Raw genomic sequence first — 23074 nt, forward strand, 5'->3', positions numbered from 1 at the left:
TCTGGTGAAAAGAGGCGTCCTATTTTTTGGACTTTGTTGAATAAAATTCGGTCAGTGCGGTCAGGACCTGTTACGAATCTGGAGCCGATCTGATCACGGGATCCGAAGATACGGCGTTTTCCTTTTTGGCCATTCAGACCGGTTCTTCTCCTCGCAGAGAGGTGGAATTGAATCGTGGTCCGACCCTCTCAGTGCGGTGAGGAGGTCCCAGGACACTCCAGTTGTGCGGAGAAAATCTGGACAGTGCGTCTCGTCCTGATAGTGACTTTCCAAGGCGAAAAAGGGGGTTCAAAAACCGGGTGTTTTGACTTTTTTAACTCTCCAGTGCAATCGCACCGGACAGTTTTGACTTTGCAAAATTAAGTCTACTTATAAAGTGCATTCTCTGTAGGAAGACACACTTCTGACCGTGTCGGTAAACCTGTGTTTTTTGCCATTGAAGAGATGGAGACGCATAGTGATTTTTCCCGATCGGTCTGGTGGAGACGAATAGCGCCTGAGTGAGGACAGAGGGTGAAAACCACCTAATCGGCGTGGTGGAAACGCATGGTCGACAGTGCGACCATTCAGTGATTTGCATGGAGGGAATGAGACGAACCATTTCGTAGGGGTGATAGAGACGCACGGTGGTCAATGTGACACGAACAGTGACTTGCGCGGTGGGAGCTAGACGAACTGTTTTTTTGTGGTTTTTTGTTTGGGGCTAATTTCGACTGCCATTTTTTGACCATTCCGGACCAAGCCCGGGAGCATCGTTTTGCAAAGCAAACGTCAATTTCTGCCCGTACAGGTTGGCGGCGCGAGTACGAGAACATGGAAATGGGCTCGGTCTACTCCAATTGCCTAGGAGACCCGGGGGAGGGGGGAGGTCGATAATGGAACTATAGTGAATCGCCAAGACGGCGTTCATACGGGTCGCAGGTTACCTACATTCATGGACCCAGCAGGTACGTCAGAACCTCTAAAAATCCTGAGACTACAAGGTGCAACAAGCAACTGCCAAGCAATCTATTGGACATACCTCCACGAGTGGTAGTGCGAATTCCGCATAAACCTGCCGATCGATAGAACTAGATGTAAAACAGAACAGCACATGGGGAGATCGTTGCCTGGATCTTTTTGCCTGTCTTGGCACGGTGGTTTCCATACCACAACCAGGACGTTAGGCAAGAAGATTCACGCTTCGATTGTGTGCTGTTCAATAGATGGTCTTTCTTTCTCCCTTTCACCCTCTATCGCTTCATACTTGTTCGCGCCCTAGCGAACGGCTTTCAATCTGATGATTTTCAATTATCTTTCGATTATCTACTCCCTCATACTTTGAGTAGAAATGACCGATAAAGCCGATAAACAAATCATTCACCACAATTACGGTCGTAAAATCTGTTTCAATTATTAAAAATGTGGAGCAAGAAAAAACGGGAAAGGGTCGTTTTACCAAATACCGTTCGGCCGAAGGCCACTAGGCCGAAAGTTGTTTGGCCGAATATACCATTTGGCCGAAAGGGTCATTTGGCCGAAAGGTTCACTTGGCTGAAAGGGCCATTTGGCCGAATGGGTCATTTGAAAAGTGAGAAATAGAGTAAGAAAAGTGAGACGTCTCACTTCTCACTGTAAAAATTGAGTAGTGCGAAGTGAGAAGTGAGACGTCTCACTACTACACTTTTTACAGCGAGAAGTGAGAAATGAGGAGAGAGTAGTGAGACGTCTCACTCATCATTTCTCACTTTTAAAAGTGAGTAGTGCGAAGTGGGAAGTGAGAAGTTTCACTACTCACTTCGCGCTTCTCACTTTTCACAGTGAGATGTGAGAAATGAGGAGTGAGAAGTGAGACGTCTCACTTTTCACACCCTTTTTCTTACTTCTTACTGTATAAAATAAGAAGCGCGAAGTGAGTAGTGAGACGTCTCACTACTCACTTGGCACTTCTCACTATTTACAATAAGAAGTGAGAAATGAGGAGAGAGAAGTGAGACGTCTCACCGTAAAAAGTGAGTAGTGAGAATTGAGAAGTGAGACGTCTCCCTACTTACTTTTCACAGTGAGATGTGAGAAATGAGGAGGTGCAGTGAGACGTCTTTTCAAATGTCCCAATCGGCCAAATGTCCTGATTGGTCAAATGTCCAAATCGGCCATATGACCCTTTCGGTCAAATGACCAATCCGGCTAAATGACCTATTCGGCCGGAAGAACCTTCTGGCCAAATGACCTAATCGGCCGGATGACCCTTTCGGCCAGATAGCTTTTGGCCCAATGGTTTATTCGGCCTAGTGGCATTCAGCCAAATGGCTTTCGGCCTTCACACTGATTCAATGCAACTACCACCAGTCAAGCAAACGCCCAAGCGAGACCGGTTGCCGCGAGACTCTGGGGGCTGCAGCGATGCTACAACCAGACCCAAGACGAGACGAGGTGCAATCCCAAAGTTAACCAAGTAAGTAATCTACAGGCTCAGTTTCGCCGTCAGATTTCTACTGACAAAATAAAGACCCCTTAACCACTATCGTTTTCAATCCCTACCCTACCAACGATCCCAGCAATAGAAATGTGCCAACTGAGCCTCAAGTACAAGTACAAGTTGCTCAGATCATGCACCTTAACACTCCACATACCAACCCCCCCAACATCTCCCGGTCACACGTGCACAAGAGTGGTTTTTAAGCCGTAGACGGAAGTCCGAGTAGCCAGGGCAATGTCAGTGCGGATGTTACACCCCTCCCCGAACTGGCGGACAACCCTGAAGCTCGGACGTCATCCCTTCCCAGGATACCTACCCACCACTGGGACCGGAAACGTCATCATCCAAGCTCTACGACAAGCTCTACAGGCGGAGATTCGGCCCCAACGCCATCGTCCTGCCTGGACCATTATGTGTACACGCCACACCGGTATCTACACCAGCAAATATTAGCGGCGAAGGACTTGCCTCCGGAAGAGCTGTAGGGGGGAGCACACCTCTATCGACCTCCATTTTTGACCCATCGCCTTCCCCATCTCTGCCGATTGAGAGCCCCAGACCGTCAACGCCAAACAGCCTGCCATCCATGCTGCAGCCACAAGGCCGTAGCCCTCGATCCACCACACTATTGTTGCAGTGGTAAACGGTTATTTTAATAACTTGTACGATTTTGAGCTGCATGTTTCGAATTCGGAACCAGTCGTTTTAGCACTTTCAGGAAATGCACCGAACGACACCTGCCACCATGGACCGTACAAGTGGTTTACGGAGGTGAGACAAAACATCCACCAGTCAGCCGCAGTCAGCATGTTAAGCGAAGTCCCAGCCACCGTAATTACTCCCGATAACCATTGCCTCCATGTGAGCCGAAGCCGACAGATTAAGGACCACGAAAGTAAGTTGGTCAGTATCTTCGAGAGGCTCCCATCCCTGGTGGTCTGCCTTTGGTGATGTGAACGGCTACCACCACTCATGGGAAAGTCGCTCAAACAGCATCCGCGGTAACAGTGTTTTCAACGCGGCAACCGAAGCTACTTTAGTCGTGCTCAACGACGGCACCCTACCTTCCGCCGTGCGTGGGACAGTGGAGTCTGCCATCGATATTTCGTTAGCATCGTGCTCGGTCGTTGGGAAGCTCCTCCCGTCCTCGTGGCGCGTGACAGCACTCCCACCGAGATTTCCCGACAACCGCGCTGGCTCTGCGAACGAGCAGACTGGAGCAGACGACCAACAGGAGAAACGTGATGAACTTATAAATTAATATAAAAAATCACGATAATAAAGTAATTAAAAAAATAATCCAAGAGGAGATGCAACGCGAGCTGCAGGAAGCACAAACTCCAACGGCCATCGAATTCTCGGATACCATCATCCGAGCTACCACCAAAACGATCCCAAAGACCAGTACAAACCCCGGCCGCAAATCAGTGCACTGGTGGAACGAGGAGACCAAAAAGGTAATCAAGTGTAGGAGGAAAGCACTTCGTGCACTTCAGAAAGCCAAAGGAAGACTAACCCCGGACGACCCCGCCCTAGCCAACATTCGGACGAAGTACCGAACGGTCAGGAACAAGTCCCGGCAAACCATCCGTTAGGCAAAGGAAAAATCCTGGACCGATTTTCTTGATGGCATATCAAGCGAGTAATCGACTACCGACTGTGGAGGCGCATGAACAGCTTCTTAGGTAAGAGACGCGCTAAAGGGATCACACCGACCCGACAATCGTGGATGACGCCCTAGCCGACAACTTCTGTCGTCTATCATCGTACTAGAAGTACCCAGTAGAATTCCGAAGGAAACACCACAGCCCCTCAGTCGAAATCCTCGGCTTCAAAGTTCCTCTAGATGTTACCAATCAACGATTCTCTCTGACCGAACTGGAGTATGCGCTGAGGAAAGAGGGAAATCCGCTGGACCCCATAATCTTGGTTACCCCGTGCTCCAAACCCTTCCAAAATCGCCTTCCTGAATGCCCTGAACAAACAATGGGTGAATGGAACATTTCCCGCCGAATGGAAATCAATTATAGTGGTGCCAATTCCCAAAAACCAAGGATCATCAAGCGAAGTTAGTGGATACCGTCCGATTGCACTCACGAACGTGGGTGCAAAAGTCCTGGAGCGACTAGTGAACCGCAGACTGTTCAAGTATTTGAAAAAAAACCGGCCTTCCGTCCTGGTAAGGGAACCAGCAATTATCTAGCATCGTTCACCGAAAACCTCGAAGACGCAAAAGTTTCAGGCAGAGATGCATCTGAACACGAGAACGCGTGTTCATGTTCAAAAAGTTCTGAACACTGCACACTGTTCAAGAGCACTGACCTAGCTTAGCAACTTGTATCCTAGGAAAACAAACTCAAGCGACGGCATGCTACTCATTTTTCGGCTAGTAATGGAACACGTGGGCATCTAAAGGATAGTAATCAAGCATGCTCGTATGTTTTTGCATATTTCCAAATCTAAGGAATCTTAGTTACCATGATCGTTTTGCTTGCGTACCAACCCAGTGCACACTGAACTGTGTTCAGAGTTCAAAACTTAGAACACCAAGGCGCGCTCTTGGCTCATGTTCTGTTCAGGGTGCATCTCTGGTTTCAGGTAAGAACGCCGAAATTGTTTTACAGGACCTCTCTAAGGCGTATAGCCGCACCTGAACCTTCGGTATTATGAAAAAGTTGGCGCTTTGGGGGATCACTGGAAACCTTTCCAGTTCATAAAGAACTTTTCAATCAAGCGCTCTTTCCGAGTACAACTAGGAGCAACAACATCTAAAACCATGAAGGAGGAGACCGGGGTCCCCCAAGCATCGGTAATTGCAGTTACCTTGTTCCTGATAGCTATGAGGGGGGTGTTTTCTGATCTTCCTAAAGACATCTTCATCATCGTCTACGCCGACGACATCCTTCTGATTGCAGTCGACAAGCATCCTAAAGCGCTAAGAAGAAAAATCCAGGACGCGGTCAGTACAGTACCTAGATGGGCTTAATTCGCCGGATATCTTATGGCTGCCAACAAATGTTTACGTACCCACGTTTGCGCATCACTCCACCGATACCCCAACCGACCCATTCTATTGGATATCCGTACCGACCAAAAACAGCGTGAAACTGCTAGGCGTGACGGTGGACAGACACCTCTCTTTCAACGAACATGTCAAGCGAACCCGTGAAGCCTGTAAAGCCAGAATCAACATGGTGAAGCTGATATCCCGAAGAAGAACCAGAAGCAACCTCCCAACGCGAATCCGAGTAGCTGATGCAGTCATCACCAGTCGCATCCATTACGGGCTTGAATTGACATCGATGAACTTTGCCAATGTGACCCAAACACTTGCCCCGGTCTATTACCGTGCAATCAAACTGGTTTCCGGGCACTTGCCCTCTACCATGGCGGATGCAGCCTGTACCAAAGCCGGCGTTCTTCCTTTCCGTTTCAAGGCCACAGCAACACTATGCTGTAATCCATCAGCTACCACTTCCACATGAAAAAGCATCTGAAGAAGAAGCCGAACCCTGACCAAGCCCAAGGCCTGTTTCGAAGCCGAATCGAAGAAAAATATCCTGAATCCAACAAAAAATTACACCTCATTTCCAAGTGATGATCAAAGAGAGAATTCCGCAAACCCTACGTAGACATATTAGAACATCATGATTGATCGCCACTCACCTGATTATAAAGTATCACATTATCCCCCTTCCGTAGCGACAATTCCCGCTCCGATCGTGCGTTGAAGTCGAACTGCACAATCGCCTCGAATGTATCCGATTCGTCTTCCGATGGATACACCTCCGAATCAGGATCCTCGGATACTTGTTCAGTTGGTGAGTCACCCACATCGCTGAATAAAAAGAACATAAAATCGTTATTTCTATTTGTCCACTTCTAAAGCCATACAGTAAAACACTCACTCTTCAAACGGTTCCGACGAAATGAACTTCTCGTACTGCATGCCACCGAGATCTTTCGGGAACAGCTCCGCATGGTAGACTATGATATTCTTGATCAGCTCGTTGACCTGGTTCTGATACTGGACCTGATCTTTGTCCTCCGGAGCTGGCATCAACGTAGGTCCGAAGCAGATGGCCAAATTGTAGGCGTCCATCATGTTTTCGTCCGAATATTCCGATAAGCTGTTCAATAAAAAATCCGCGATAACTACGAATTTGCATACATATGTAATTTGTTAAATTTACTTACTGATTCAAAAATGCGAAGAGATACCGTATCACGATTACCACGGACTTTGGTAGACTCTGGAAGAACTTACGAATGCCCAACACGATTTCGTGTTTCGACTCAAGTTCTGTTTGGGATATAAATGTTGTAGTTTTCACACATCACCGGCTTAGATACTCAATACTCACGTGCCAAGGAAACAAAGTGGTCGAAGTAAATTAGCGGAAACAGTGGTTCCCGAAGTTCACGTAGATACAACTTAAGCACACCGGCTACCGAGTTGATGTCCGATGCGTCAGTGGTATCAGCAAGCGGGTCGTCTCCCCGCTCAAATCCTTCCTTAAAATTACTTATTTCTACTTGAGATCCAGACACCCGGAAAATACCCTGATGATGTAGTCCTGCGGGGATACGAAACGTTCGGGTAATGCCTCTAATTATGATTAAAATTATTTTCTATCCTACCGAACAAATTTATGACCCGAATGCAGCTCCTTAGTATTAGTGGAATCTCCTCGCTGGTGACTTCCAGGTACTCCTCCAGTGAACCACCGAACAGTTTCGGTCGGCCGGATTTGTTCATCCGGCCGATACGCTTCCGCTTCGGAACGTTCGACTTGGTCAGCGTGTCGGCTTTGACGGCGGAATCCTTCGTCAAAGCGCTCCGCAAGAACTCCGCCTTCGAGTCGAGCCGTGCTATTCGAGATGTGGCGAGAATGTATTCGCGTATTTTCTGCACGAGTGTTGAAAGTTAGTGAAATAACATTTTTTTATATGAGAAAAACTAATTTACCGTGATGTAAAATTCTTCAATTTCATTCTTGTCCGACCGTAACTTGAGGGACGCATTTTCTGGTTTGGTGATCCCGAGGGCCCCATCACCAAACGCCGTACTACAGTCGTAGTCCTTTGTGTTGAGTATTTCCAGCAGGTTGATTTCGGCCGTTTCCAACGTTTTCCAAATTTCCTCCGATTCCATTCGCAGGTTGTTGACCCGTTGTTCCAGCTGCACCAGCCGAGATTCCATCTCCTGGTGCAGGGCTTTTTGCAATTCTGGCTCGATATCCTCGTCCTGTCCCTGGAATTCGAGCCGTTTTGGAATCATGAATGCAGCACTGTGCTGCTCAAGGAACTTCTGCTTATCGGCCCGACTGTCCATCGAGTTGATAATGTGTGACAGGGTATCCGTGTTGTTTAGGACCGCTCGGCAGCGACCCTGATCTGCTGATACGTGCATCAACAGTGCCCGCGAAACGACCGAGTGAAAACCGAGATCCATGCACTATAAAAGAAAAGTGGTTAATATACATTTGGGTTCATAATACCATGGGACAGCGTTACATCGATCAGGTCACTCAAATCCTCCACAAAGTATTTGTGAATGGTCGTGTTGGACGCCTCCAAACATAACTGGTACTCGTTTTTGGCCTTAAGGGCCTTCAGTCTTGCGTCGGTGTATTTGTTTTTGCGCTTCAGCACCTCCTTCTCGATCAGCTTGTACTTTTTGCTGCGCTCTAGTTTCTCCTTCGGTACGCTCTGCTGCAGCTTCATGCGTTGAGTTTCGGCGGCTCGGAGCTTCTTCTCTGCTTCTTTGGCCTCCGTCTGATACGTGTGATAAGTTTTCATGTTGGTGTGTAGTTCCTGCAAGATTCGGAGGATCTCCACGTGTGTTTCGAAGCCAATTTCTCGGCACTGAAAAAAATGAAAATATTATGAGTTCTCTTAGGATGCATTAAAATGGGGAAGGGTCGTTTGACCGAAACCCATTTGGCCGAATGCCACTAGGCCAGACAATTCATTAGGTCGTTTGGCCGAATGGAACATTTGTCCGAAAGGATCATTTGGCCGAATAGGACATTTGGCTAAAAAGGACATTTGGCCAAATAGGACATTTGGCCGAATAGGACATTTGGCCGAAGAGGACTTTCGGCTGAATATAATATTTAGCCGCATAGGACATTTAGTCGAATAGAATATTTGGCCGAATAGGTTATTTGGCCAAACAGATCATTTGGCTGAATAAGTCATTTGACACGACATGTCATTTGGCCGAGCAGGACAATTGGCCGAATAGGTCATTTTAAAAGTAAGTCACTCATTCCGTGCCGATAGTTCGAACGAGCCAGACGTGTGTGCTGTGTCTCATCGCGGATTGTGTTCGGTAGTGCGAGTCTATTGTGTGGTGCCTACCTACGGATCCAAGGCGATCGCTGTCGGCGAGTGAAGTAGCTGCTTCTGGCGACGCCAGTGAAGCAGGCTATTGTTACTGCTGCTACCTACAGCAGCAGGGGCAGATAAGTAGAAACGTTTTTATTGTTCTCCCATCTGCTTGATTCGGAGTGGGACTGATAGAATAAATAAAATTAGTTTTTTTAAAGTTTTTTTCTGATTAGCTATTAGTCTTAAGTTAACATAAGCAAAATCATCCTTCCACCTTGCGGGGTGAGAATGGAGACAGAGACTGTGGAAGGCAATGGGCCTCCAAAAGATGCAGGGCGCACACGATTGTACCATGCGGCTTCGCCTGGGCCTTGGGTTGTTTACTTTCGGCAGAAAGTGAAGAGCCTAGATTTTCTGGGCATAAAACGAGATTTGACGCGTCGTTTTACGAAGCTTGAATTCAGCCAAATCAACAGGAACAAACTACGCATCACCGCACCTACATACCAGGTGGCGAATGAAATTGCTGGCGACAGGGCGTACAATGTTGAATATTTAGTTTATGTGCCCTCGCGGGAGGTCGAGATAGAAGGCGTAATCAACGCAGCGAGCTTGACTTGCAAGGATGTGCTTGCAGGGAAAGGTCGCCTAAAGAACGCCCTGCAATCTACCGTGGATATTCTGGACTGCAAGGAATTGCATTCAGCAGCCACGGTAGATGGCAAAAGGTTTATTCAAGTCGGGCTCGCTTCGGGTGACATTCGCCGGTTCGATGCTTCCAAAGTATGTAGATATAGAAAATATGTTGTTTCCGGTGCGTCTTTTTGTGCCAAGGGTATTTAATTGTACCAACTGCAAACAACTTGGTCACACTGCCGAGTTTTGTGACAACAAACCACGTTGTGGCAAATGCTCAGAAAGACATCAGGAGGAGTTCTGCCAGCAACAAGCAACAAAATGTGCTTATTGTGGTTTGAATCCTCCCCATAGTTTGCAGGAATGCTCGGTGTACAAAAGCGCACCCAAAAAGTGAAGCGCTCGTTGGTACAGCGCTCCAAGCAGTCGTATGCGGAAATGGTTAAGTCGCAAGACACATCCGCCACAGCCACTGCATCGACTGCTATTTCAGCCACCGTTCGTGTGAGTGATTATTATGATTCCATATCCATTGATGAATTGGACTCTGACGCAGCCGATATGGATGATCCTGCGGAGGTACACGTGCCCGAAAAGAGGAAGCAACCGTCTTCCCCGGGATCGCGCCGCAAGAGAACAAAATCATCCATAAAAGCTTGGCAAAATCTGAAGGTAATGGGGTTTATTTAAAATCCCGAAGCAACCTGTCCCTACTGCTTCTTTTGATCCTAGTTGCAGTAAGGCATTCCCGCCATTGCCAAAATCCGATGTTTCGAAGAAACACCCGGCTAGGAGAATCAACGAAAGAAAAAAACCAATTCGCACTTCTAGAAAAAGTATTCCGTCCAAGCGAGGATTGATCTCCTTTAAGGACCTTGTGGACCGTTTTTTGAACTTGTTCAATATTCCGAATTCATTGAGGCCAATCATTGACCTCTTTATTCCAACAGTTGAAAGTTATCTGAAGCAATTGACTGTTTCATGGCCCCTTCTTGCAGAAATTGTATCTTTCGATGGATAATACGGCCAACACCGAAGATACAATCACTGTGCTGCAGTGGAACTGTCACAGTCTGAAAAATAAATTAGACGTGTTCAAGTTTTTGATTCGCAATTCCGATTGCGACATATTTGCACTCTGTGAAACATGGCTTTCTTCTGAAGATGAAATCAACTTCCACGATTTTAACATTATTCGCCAAGATCGGGATGATCATTATGGTGGCGTTCTTTTGGGGATCAAAAAATGCTACTCCTTCTACAGAATTCCCATTCCGACTGTTCCCGGCTTAGAAATCGTCGCATGCCAAGTAAATGTGAAGAATAAAGACCTTTGCATAGCTTCAGTGTATATTCCTCCAAATGCCTCTATTAATCGTCGACATTTTTGGAGCGCAGTCTCCCTTCTATCATCTCCAGTATTGATATTGGGTGATATGAACGCACATGGTATTGGATGGGGCGAAACGTATGACGATTATAGAGCGCCTATTTTCTATGATTTGTGTGACGATTTCAATTTGAATATTTTGAACACTGGTGAAGTAACTCGAATAGGACCAAATGGTCAACAAAGCCGTATTGATCTGTCTTTATGTTCAAATTCACTATCATTAGATTGCACGTGGAAGGTAATTCAAGATCCCCATGGTAGTGATCATATGCCGATAGTTACCACAATTAAAAGTAGCTATCAACAATCTGAGCCAGTAAATGTTCCTTTCGACCTCACGAAAAACATTGACTGGCCAAAATTTGCATCGGCGGTTAAAATTGGTATTGAATCAACTGATACTCTTCCACCTTTGGATGAATATCGATTCCTTACTGAGTTGATTCAAAAAAGCGCACTAGAAGCTCAGAAACGACGCGTTCCAAGTACATCTGTCATAAGAAGACCAGCCACTCCTGGATGGGATGATGAATGTACTAAGTTGTATTCTGAGAAATCTGATGCCTTCAAGGCCTTTCGTAAACACGGAAGGTCCGAGCTTTTTGAAGAGTATTTGAGGCTCGAAAGAAAGCTCAAAAATCTTCTCAAGGCTAAAAAACGTAGCTACTGGCGACGTTTTGTCGAGGGACTATCGCGAGAAACCTCAATGACAACACTTTGGAAAACGGCCCGCAACATGCGGAACCGCATTTCCACCAACGAGAGTGAAGAATACTCCAATCGATGGATATTCAACTTCGCAAAAAAGTCTGTCCAGATTCCGTACCAGCAGAACCGCTATTTCGAGAATCAGTCACTGATCCCGGTTCTTTGGGTGGACCATTCTCAATGCTGGAACTTTCTATGTCTCTTCTTTCATCGAATAACTCTGCTCCGGGATGCGATAACATCAAATTCAATCTTCTTAAAACCTCCCAGATATCGCAAAAGACGATTACTTGACCTGTACAACTGTTTCATGGAGTACAACATTGTGCCACCTGAATGGCGACAGGTCAAAGTAATAGCTATTCAAAAGCCTGGGAAACCAGCGTCTAATCACAATTCATACCGACCGGTTGCCATGCTATCATGCATGAGAAAATTATTGGAGAAAATGATCCTTTCAAGAGTCGACCATTGGGTCGAAGAAAATGCATTGCTTTCAAATACTCAGTTTGGATTTAGAAAAGGGAAAGGAACAAACGATTGTCTAGCGTTGCTTTCTTCAGATATACAACTGGCCTTTGCGCACAAGGAGCAATTGGCTTCAGTATTCTTGGACATTAAGGGCGCTTTTGATTCAGTTTCCATAGAAGTACTGTCAGGCAATCTGCACAGTAGTGGATTACCCGTTATTTTGAATAATTTCTTGTACAATTTGTTGTCAGAAAAACAAATGAACTTCACACTCGGCACTCTGACAACTTCCAGAAATAGCTACATGGGCCTTCCCCAAGGTTCGTGTTTAAGTCCCTTGCTTTATAATTTCTATGTTAAAGATATTGACAATTGTTTGGAAGGACAATGCACGCTCAGACAACTTGCAGATGATGCCGTGGTCTCTCCATGTGCAGCTGTCTTGCAAGGACCATTGCAAAGTACCCTGGATAATCTGACTGTTTGGGCCAGACATTTAGGGATCGAGTTTTCACCGCAAAAACTCAATTGGTTGTGTTTACTAAGAAGCGGTATCCTGCTCAACTGAAACTCAAGCTGTTGAATGATGACATCAACCAATCTTTATCTTCTAAATACCTTGGGGTCGTGTTTGATTCCAAATGTACCTGGAAACTCCACATTGAGTATTTGATACGTCTATTTTCTACGTTCTATCTCCGGAACATGGTGGGGTGCTCACCCGGAAGACCTCATCAAACTCTATAGAACGACTATTCTCTCTGTTTTAGAGTATGGCTCCTTCTGCTTCCTCTCAGCAGCTGATTGCCACCTGATCAAATTGGAACGAATTCAGTATCGTTGTTTGCGTATTGCCCTTGGCTGTATGCATTCAACGCATAACATGAGCCTGGAGGTGCTTGCTGGAGTCACTCCTTTAAAGCACCGTTACTGGGAGCTCTCACTTAGAATACTCATCAAATGTGGAACAAGTAACACACTTGTTCTAGATAACTTCGATAATATGCTTGAACTAACTTGTCGTTCAAGATTCCTGAGAGTTTATCTCAACTACATATCGTCAGATCTTTGTCTTCCGTGTTATAATCCCCCTCGAGTTCACTTCACCAACGACAGTTCCTCAATTGTATACGATCTGTCCATGAAACATGCTATTCAAGGAATACCAGATCATCTTCGACAAACATCTATTCCCTCACTTTTTTCTGAAAAATATGAACATGTCAATTGCAACAACAGATATTTCACTGATGGTTCTCGCATCAACGGATCCACTGGCTTCGGTGTTTTCAATGTAACTTCAACCACCTTCCAAAAACTTCAGGAACCGTGTTCGGTTTATGTTGCTGAGCTGGCAGCAATTAACTTCGCTTTGGGGATAATTTCCAATCAGCCCGTAGACCATTATTTCATCTTCTCGGATAGTCTTAGTTCTATCGAGGCACTCCGGTCGATGAAACCTGTTAAGCACGCATCTTACTTTCTTTCAAACATAAGAGAGCAGATGCGTGTTTTGGTCGAAAGATCATTCAAGATTACCTTTGTTTGGGTCCCATCTCACTGCTCAATCTACGGCAATGAGAAGGCAGACTCGCTGGCAAAGGTGGGCGCACAGGAAGGTGAGGTTTATGATAGACAATTCTCGAGCAACGAGTTTTTCCCATTAGTCCGTCAGAGTACTCTTCAAAGTTGGCAAAGAAATTGGACACACAACGAACTTGGACGGTGGCTATTTTCTATAGTTCCAAAAGTTTCTAAGCGAGCGTGGTTCAGAGGTGAGGACTTAAGTCGAGGCTTCATTCGCGTGATGTCGAGACTTATGTCTAATCACTATTCACTAAAAGCACATCTTTACAGAATAAACCTTGTCGATAGCAACTTATGTAGGTGCGGAGCCGGTTATGATGACATCGATCACGTAGTTTGGTCCTGCTCGGAAAATGACGCCTCCAGAGAGCAATTATTGGATACCCTTGTGGCCTGAGGTAAACAACCCTTCAGGGAAGTTCGAGGTGTTTTGGGAGATCGTGATGTTGTCTATATGCAGGCCATTTATAGTTTTCTTTGTACTTCTGACATCAAAATTTAATATTTTGTTTTTTTTCTTCTTTCTTCAAAGGTTTAGTCTCTGCCTTTTTGTTCCGTAGAGCTCCATAGCTCTTGCCATCCGGAAGATGCTCCCAGTCGAACCATTCCTCGAGCATGACGACACGCCACATCGTCACTGACGCCAAATGCCCGGATGAGAAGCTGAAATTTCCTTATCCCAAATCCTAAGCCCCGTCCATCCATAAACATTGTAAACTAACCTCGAGTCACCACGAGTACGCTGGCTCCTTCCCCTCTCTTATTAACTGTATAATAAAATGATATTGATTGTATATATCACAAAGAACCATGGCTCCGTAAAGTGTTATACACGCCTGAGCCTACCAAATAAACGAACTTGGAAAAAAAAAAAAAGTAAGTCACTGCTTATTGAAAAAAGTGAGAAGTGAGAAGTGAGAGTCACACTTTTCACAGTGAGAAGTGAGGCGTCTAACTTCTCACTCCTCATTTCATACTTCTCACTGTGAAAAGTGAATAGTGCGAAGTGAGAAGTGTGACGTCTCACTACTCCCGTCGCACTACTGACATTTCACAGTGAGAAGTGAGTAGTGCGAAGTGAGACGTCTCACTACTTACTTCTCACATTTTACAGTGAGCAGTAAGATATGAGGAGTGAGAAGTGAAACGTATCACTTCTAACTTCTCAATGTACAAAGTGAGTAGTGAGAGATCTCAGTACCTTCTTTGCACTACTCACTTTTCACAGTGAGAAGTGAGACGAACTCACTGTAAAAAGTGAGTAGTGAATAGTGCGAAGTCAGACATCTCACTGTGCACTTCGCGCATCTCGCCTTTTTACAGTGAGAAGTGAAAAATGAGAAGTGAGAATTTCTCACTTCTTACTGTGAAACGTGAAAAGCGCGAAATGTGCAGTGAGATGTTTCACTTCGCACTACTCACTTTTCACAGTGAGAAATGGGAAATTAGTGGTGAGAGGATAGGCGTCCCATTTTTCACACCTCATTTCTTACTTTTCAAATGACCTATTCGGCCAAATGTCCAGCTCGGTCAAATCACTTATTCAGCCAAATGTCATGTTCGGCAAAATGACCTTTCTGAAATCGTGAAACTTACCTTCCTGTATATCCGTTGCACATCGTCCCAAACTGACTGTAATCGTGCTACAAGATGCACTGAGTAGATCTCCGACAGGGCTGCATGATCTTTGGACAGGGATTTTGTCTGATTGACCAGCTGTTGCCAGCAGGAGTACGATGAGAACATGGGCCATTGTTCCCGTCTAATTTGGAAGTGAGTACCAAAAATTAATCATTAGTGCTGTCCAATAAGCAGCTCGAAGTTGTTCATGTCGTGCTCGTTCTTTTTTGTCAACAAATGGGCATGAGAAGGATAGGAATATCTTCGAGCTACTTCGAGCTGCTCATTGGACAGCATTATTATAACCACTTTAATATGTGAAAATCGATACATACTTCTGTCGCTGTTCCTTGTGTCGCAGCTGTAGACTTTTGGCCAGCTTGTCCAGGCTTTTGCTGTAGTCCAGTTCAACTTCACCGCGCCGTCGGAAGAAATCCTGCAGCTCCTGAATGAGCGATATCTGCGACTCCATGCGTACGTCGAGAAACTTGAGCTGTTCATTGAGCTGCTGTCGGATGTCTGCGTGGATTGAGAGAGAAAAAAGAAGGTTTTATAATTAGATTGATTAAATCGGGAAAGAAATATTTACACAAATTGTATTTTCTAGTCTTGACAATGAAATAACACAGATGATCTATAATTTCAGGGTAATGTTAATACGACTGATTGATCCGTATCACGAAGATAAGATTCATTACGTATACAATTATTCTGCATACACAGAAAAGTAATAACTGGAACCTTATCTAAATAAAGTCCTTCAAGCTAGAATGACACGTCAATCATAGATTGTTACTTAAATTGATGCGTGTCAATAATGAACAAACCATGCAATATGATAGACGTTAGCAGCCGTTGATTATCATTTGTAACCCTAGAAGGGCTCTCATGCAAGACCAACGACATGCATCACCATCATTATCATCACCGCAGACATCAATCGCCATAAAAAGGTATTAATTTACATAAACTTGATTCAATTTATCCACCTTTATTGCAGTCAGCCACCAGAAGACGGTGTTTGACTTCTTGCCTATGGGTAGTTATGTTTATTCTATGCTTCAGTGATGACCGATCCCTTATATTTTCGGGCAGCTCAACATGTGGCTCATAATAAAGTAACAGCATATTTGAAGATCAACAAAATTAATTTGTTTTTTTTTTTTACTAAATTTAAAGTTTAACAATCATATAAATTTTACCTACTCTGTGGAATACAAAGATGTTTTTTTTATAATTTCATTAAGATGTATTTGTACTGCATTTAGAAGTCAATACGTTTTGCGTTTTTTTTATTATTCGATGCTAATGCACAACGGATGCATTCAATTGACGACGGAAAACGGACGACAGCGGACAGCTTCGACGGTTTTAACTGCAACAAAAGAGAGCCCTCCTGTTCTGCCAGGCTGCTTGTAGGAGGAGGAATCGAGAGGTACCTTTTCTACATTGATGCACCGGAGAAGGTTCGTGTCGTTGCACCGCACGCCCACTTCCGTTCGCCGGCTGGAAGGTTCATGATCCCCAACAAACACCGCTGCCCTTCGCCCAATAATAATGGGACGCACATGGAAGGAAGCGAGAAATCTGATTTGTAGCTCTTATTTAAATATAGACCATCATTTGCCCCTCCGCTATGGGAACCTGGACAAATAGTGCTCTGCTCTGCTGCAGCGAGGCTTTTGTTTGTCAATATAACGGAGGTGCCGTCGTAAGAGTCAATTTCATTGCTGCTTGGAAAGTGAGATCTTGCTGTTGAAGATTACAGCACAGCATATATCAACTTACCAGGGCTGATATAATACGGGTGGTTATGGAAGTGTGGAATCAGCTTCTCGTGTTGTATTTCAAGTCATGGGAAATTCCGCTAATGATCTCCCTTACGGATTATTTACCGTGGTGAAAAGTTACGCAAATACAAATTAAGTCAATGCAAATGGGCGACTACCCGATCACCAAGGAATATCAAAATTTTAACTCAATTATATCAATGGTTGTTATTTATAACAACATGTGTAATAATTAGATAATTGGAAATTATAACATTTAAAAAAATATAACATCATTAGCTATGTTTTTTTTTCGAAATTGGCCATTTTTTTTTGTACTCAGATACTGGGAAAAAATCGTTGCGCTGTAAAGTGCTAGAAATCTGAGGTTGCAGCTGAGACTGCACTTTTCCAACGCTTGACACATCCTTTAGATAAATTTATCCGGAGTACTCATTGCCAAGATCTCAGCTGTTTGATTCTCAGCAATCGTAAAATATAGAAAAGTGTCTACGTGATTGAACGTTCAACTCTATTTTTTCAGCATTCGTCCACACAGTCGAGTGGCCCCTGCATGGTATCGGCGATCATCATAGCTTTATCGACAACTCTCCTTGAGCTAAGTAGCTCCAGGTTATTCAGCTGGCATTTCGTAGTTCGGTAGGTAAAACATACCCTGTCAATGTAGCCTACGAAGCGCAAAGGAAACGGCATTGATCAGATTTGATTCTATAGAGGGTATATGGCTCAAACCTTAGCCAAAGCAAACCAAACCTATAGCTATGCTGTGGTTGAGCACATTTATCGATTTAAATATTCTTATATTGAAGTTCTAACCAAAACTATGCTACCAAACAACTTTTATAGTTTTGGTTATTACACCAAAGTAGTCAAAAACAACAATAATTGTACACAATCTATTATTTAATCCGTCAAAAGTTCCGTGCGAAATCTACTTTATGTTCGACCAATTTACCTAATCTCAGCTCTGGTGTTGGATGCTTTTTCACCCCATGAAATGTTGGTACATTATTCACTGGAAATCGTTTGTAAAAGCCGTAAGGTAGACAATTAAAATGTACTGCTTCAAGTGGAAATCGTCGGCCGTGATTTGGCAACGAATGTTCTAATATCACAACTGGATCTCAAACAACGAGCTCCATCGTCGTTGTCACCAGAGGCCGATAGCAACAGAAATTCGGGATCGGAAGTGGGGCTGGGTCGGCCACACTCTACTTAGGGGCGGAAACGATATCTGCAAACAAGCATTAGACTGGAACCCAGCGGGACATCGCAGCAGAGGCAGACCCAGAGGCGGCGAAGCCTCAATAAAGAAATAAAAGAAGTCGACCGAAATCTAACCTGGCAACAGGTTAAAGCGATAGCCGGGCAACGCTCAGGATGGAAATCTTTCAAGTCGGCCCTTTGCACCACCGGAAGTGTACAGGATCCATAAGTAAGTAATTAAGTAAGTTCTAATATTGTTTAAAATAGTTTTGGTTAATTGAGTAGCTCAGCGGTTCTCAACCTTTTTGATGAGTGATACCCCTTGAGGCTTTGTCATTGCATGAGCTACGCCTTGAGATTTTGTTTCTGGAAATTCAAACTTTAACCGGATTTGTGGCGTAATTTTTAGGTTATGTGCAAATGCACCAGGAAACTATTTACTTGACTTTAATCCAAATATATATTTGATCTGTTCGTTATTCAGCGATATTCCTTTATTTATTTGTAAAATTATTCTCAGGCTTCCACTAAAACTTCAAGAGATTTTTTTCTAGTTTCGACAGAGCTGTTGAAATTTGGAAACTAACTGTCGTTCATTTTTTTGGCAACTTTTACAAAAAAAAAAGAAAATTAAAAAAAAACTACCATTTTCTGAATTTTTTTTCTTTTCGGGAAACTCGTCCTAGACAGTTGAAAAATTACCAGTAAAATATAAAAATTGGAATAGGATTGATCTTTTGAAATCCTTTTCTTTATAAAAAAAAATCTACAATTAATTGGCCATTGGTTTTTGCTTCTTGATTTTATTCCCGTACTTTGATATTATAGAGGGGAAAGTCCGAAAATTTGGAAAATTTGATGTAAACAATTTTAATCTTAACCCTTCTCGTAGGCTTTGAAATTAAAACAACAAACATTAAAAATAGATCGACAACCAACGAACGTGTTTTGTTTGCCTGTTAAAAATGTACCAAATGTACTGTGTTCAGTTTCCAAATTACATCAAATAAAAATTAGCCAACGCAGTACAAAGTGTGCGTTTGTCAGTATGTTATAAAACTGTTCACAGTGTCAGTTTAGTCCATCAATCTGGTTTAATTTATTCATTCAGTCAAACAATAGCGATACGGATCCACGATTGTTGAGTTATTTTGATCCAGGAGATCAATATCAATATTCTAACAAACATTTCGTGATTCTAATATGCGAGAATAATGTCTCTTTGGAACTATATTAACGACGAATGATTTATTTATTTCAGATTTTTTACTTTACTACATTAATATATTGGAGTGCTTAGCTGTACGGCTTTTGGAGTACCACGGTAGAAATTTTATGTTTTTGATGATTTTTTATTTAAAAATTCTTGGGTTTTTGATTGGGAATCTAAAATTGTAATACGGTTTTGACTCAAATCCCGAACATGGCTCATATTCCGAACACTAACGTTCTAGCACCCTAAAACTAATAATTTCATCGGTTTTCCGTACGTAGGACCAAGATTGCAAAAGAATTCAAGATCCAATGGAGAAAACTACGCTAATAAGGTTCAAATGACCGTTTAAGCGCGACTGTTCGGAATTTGAGTCAAAACGGTACTGTGAAGTCATTTCTGAGTAATTTAATTCAAATTTCTATATTTTCCAGGTAACTTGATTGTGATTTAAATGTCAATTTATTTATATGGCAATTTACATGAAAATGTTTAAATTGTCGTGCAATTTTCAAATAGTGACGAATATGATGTTTCAACTTCTATTTCCGTAATCAAATAAATCAGCTGATATTTCATTAAGTTAGAAGTATTTTGCCTTTGTTGAGTTGACGCCATTTGCCCATTTTACTCATATGTCAATAAAACCGTTTCAACATTGCAATTGCTAAAACCTTATTTTGATTCTGAATGTTATATTGAGCTGATCTTACTTTATTCATAATTACTTCCAACACCCTTTATTATACATGTATAATTATCGCATAAGGTGGATGAATTTACGTGTTGTACGGATTTTGTTACCTCACGGTACTTTCCACTCCACATTGTTTCTGAATTCAGTTATAATCCAATGGTTGTCATAGTTTGATATTTTCAAACTCTAGAATTGAGACACCGATGTTCTATTCAAGAAATATAAAATAATATGCAAATAGTTTGGTATCTTTGAGGTCACACATATAGACAGTTCGGCTACACGGTTTACTAATAAAAAAAAAACTCACCGAATTTCAGACATCATCAAATCAAATCAAGGATTTTTTTATCATTTTTTTTTAAGTTCAATACAATATCCGCTATTGTGCATTTTTGTCTCAAGTACCCCCTGAGACCATGTACCCCAGATTGAGAACCGGATATGTCGGTGAAGTTCTTTGCGATTGTGAAGATGAATCCCAGAATTCTGGATGTCGGCGATGAACGAGATGTGCTGCTTGAATACTAGTTGCGAATCTAGACTGACGCAAAAGTCCTCCACGTGACTTACACGGCCGTGTAAAAAAAAATCCAATACAAAATTTTTGCAAAGTTGCTCTATTTTGCATGCTTCGTCGAGAAATCATAAAACTTTTTTTACACGGATTTTCAAATTTTGAACTGAAAACTTTTTTTACACGGAACGCATCCCCCGTGTAAAAAAAGAATCGGTTGTATATGAAAATTATGATTTGAATTAAATGAAAATATATTTTTCCATAGCTCACCTGAACATATCCAGGTTTGCTATGACCGCTGCCATTAGAGCGGAGTTTGGTACTCCAACAGGCCCTGGAGGTTTGTTCGTTGCCAGGGATTCCGGTACCGTAAGCAACTCTCGTTCATCTCCAGTGCCACCATTTAGACCACGCCGCACTCATTGCACCGCACGGCAAGAGGCCAGTAACTTATGGCGTGGGACAGGAAGAGTATATCGATAATCCGCGCCAACCTCTCTTGAGACACGGTTGTTGAAACACGTATTCTTGCTATCTACTAATGGCCTAAATTGTGGGAAGATTGAACGGGTACTGAATTGAATTCCCTCAAACATGTGCATTTTACGATCCAATCATATACAGAAATAGGTGGTTGAAATCAAAAAAAAATTCCCAAACCTTATTAGGGCATCCAGGATCCATAATATATGAAAGTTCAAAACAACTCGAAACATTTTGGGCTCAAAAATTCTCCTTGAAATCCTTCTAGAAGCTCCCCTGGGAACTGGATGCCCTGGGAAATTCCTCCGGAAAGTTATCCACAAATTCCTCTGAAAATCGTTCGAAAATCCTTCTCATGTAATTGTAATTCCTCCTTATCTAGTAACCCCCCACTAAATTTTTTTAGGAAATTCACGAGGAAATTCCTTGAAGATATCTTTTCTTCTCTCCAAGATTTACTTCTAGATATTTCTTCGGCTATTCTCTCTTCAGGAAGAATCCGGCATTTCCTTCAGGCATGCATTCGAGAGTTCCGTCAAGAATACATGTTACATTTCGCACCTCATTGCATAATACTCACCCCTATCTATTAATCAACCAATTTAGATGTGTAAGGAATAACAACAAAACCTCTTGTTTAGCGAGTGTGGAGATTCTGTTGGCAAGGAGGCAATCGGCTTCAGACAAATCACCGAAATTGTGAGTTATACATTATTTTTAATTATTTCCTACTTTGTATTTCTATCTTAGTTCTTTCTGTGTTTCACGTTCTACCAAAACAATTCCTACTGTTATAACCTTCCACACAAACCCAAAACCTCCCGTGGCATCTATGAGAGGTCGTAGAGTTCTCTACATCTTTCTTAAGTAGGTGTCCAACAAACCATCCTTCCCCTTCCTCAGCATTCGCAAGGACGTGGCCAGGACAGATCTCGACTATTGGAAAGTGCATTGCTTCCATGTAAGAGATAGTGGTTAGTCCCAAATCAATATCTGTGGTAACGGATGAAAGTGATGTTACTCTCATACAATAGTCTTGGCTTGTACCACCTACGAATTTGTGCGAATTGCTCAATGCTAAATGCTAATGCTATACATTATTTTTAATTATGTAAATAACTATCAATAAATATATTATTTCAGCTTTTTAGCTAATGAATTACAAATATGTATTTTATTTGCTGTAAGCATCGGTTCGAAGCCAATAGCTCCCGCAACAATACATACGGAATTTCTTCCCAAAATTCTACCAGAAGTTTCTTCAAAAATTTATGACGGAAATCCTCCGATTTAGCTCCATAATTTCACTTGTAAATCTATAAGAAATTCCTTCAGAAATTCTTCTAGGAACTTCTCCGGGCATTCCTCTCGAAACTCTTCCTTGAATTCCTACAGGATTACTTCCAGGAAATTTTCCGGGAATACCTCCAAACATTCAATAGCGAAATCATCTAACATTCAATAAATGAATGAATCTAACATTCCAATCTGGAATTCTTTTGGAAATTACTTCAGAAAATCCTTCAAGAAATCTTCTAGAAATATCTTCATGAATTTCTCCTGGAATTCGTCCAAGTACTTCCCCAAAAATTCTTACAGGTATTTTTTCGGGAGTTTCTTCAGGTACTTCTCCAGGAATTCCTTCAGGAATTTCTCCGGGAGATTTTCCGCGGAAGTGTACTAGAATTCCTTCCGGACTTCAGTCGGAATTTACTCGGATATCTGCCAAGAGTTCTTCCAGAAATTTCTTCGGAACAATCCGAAGAGATTTTCTTCAGCAATTAATCTGGGAATACTTTCAGGATTTCATCTGGGAATTTCTGCATTAATTCCTCCTGGTATTTTTCTGGGAATTCCTTCAGATATTTTTTTGGAAATTCCTTTAGGAACTTCTCTAAGAATTATTTCAGGACTTCCATGAGGGAATTCCTCCGGAAGTGCTTGTGGGAGTTCCTC

General features: G+C 42.9%; 1 protein-coding gene across 6 annotated transcripts in view; it reads right to left on the reverse strand.

Annotated features, from left to right (window-relative positions):
- LOC134226178 (SLIT-ROBO Rho GTPase-activating protein 1-like) overlaps nucleotides 1-23074 on the reverse strand; it is a 267693-nt gene that overhangs the window by 19492 nt on the left and 225127 nt on the right. For all 6 annotated transcript variants that reach the window (XM_062706776.1, XM_062706775.1, XM_062706777.1 and 3 more), the window contains 9 exons: nucleotides 15545-15728; nucleotides 15186-15351; nucleotides 7976-8326; nucleotides 7428-7916; nucleotides 7100-7367; nucleotides 6823-7035; nucleotides 6656-6761; nucleotides 6367-6588; nucleotides 6125-6296 (listed from right to left, as the gene is read on the reverse strand). In XM_062706776.1, the coding sequence (XP_062562760.1) occupies nucleotides 6125-6296; nucleotides 6367-6588; nucleotides 6656-6761; nucleotides 6823-7035; nucleotides 7100-7367; nucleotides 7428-7916; nucleotides 7976-8326; nucleotides 15186-15351; nucleotides 15545-15728 (2171 nt within the window). The remainder of the gene's footprint in view (nucleotides 1-6124; nucleotides 6297-6366; nucleotides 6589-6655; nucleotides 6762-6822; nucleotides 7036-7099; nucleotides 7368-7427; nucleotides 7917-7975; nucleotides 8327-15185; nucleotides 15352-15544; nucleotides 15729-23074) is intronic.

This window comes from Armigeres subalbatus, chromosome 3, assembly GCF_024139115.2.
Source record: "Armigeres subalbatus isolate Guangzhou_Male chromosome 3, GZ_Asu_2, whole genome shotgun sequence".
Taxonomy (NCBI): Eukaryota; Metazoa; Arthropoda; class Insecta; order Diptera; family Culicidae; genus Armigeres; species Armigeres subalbatus.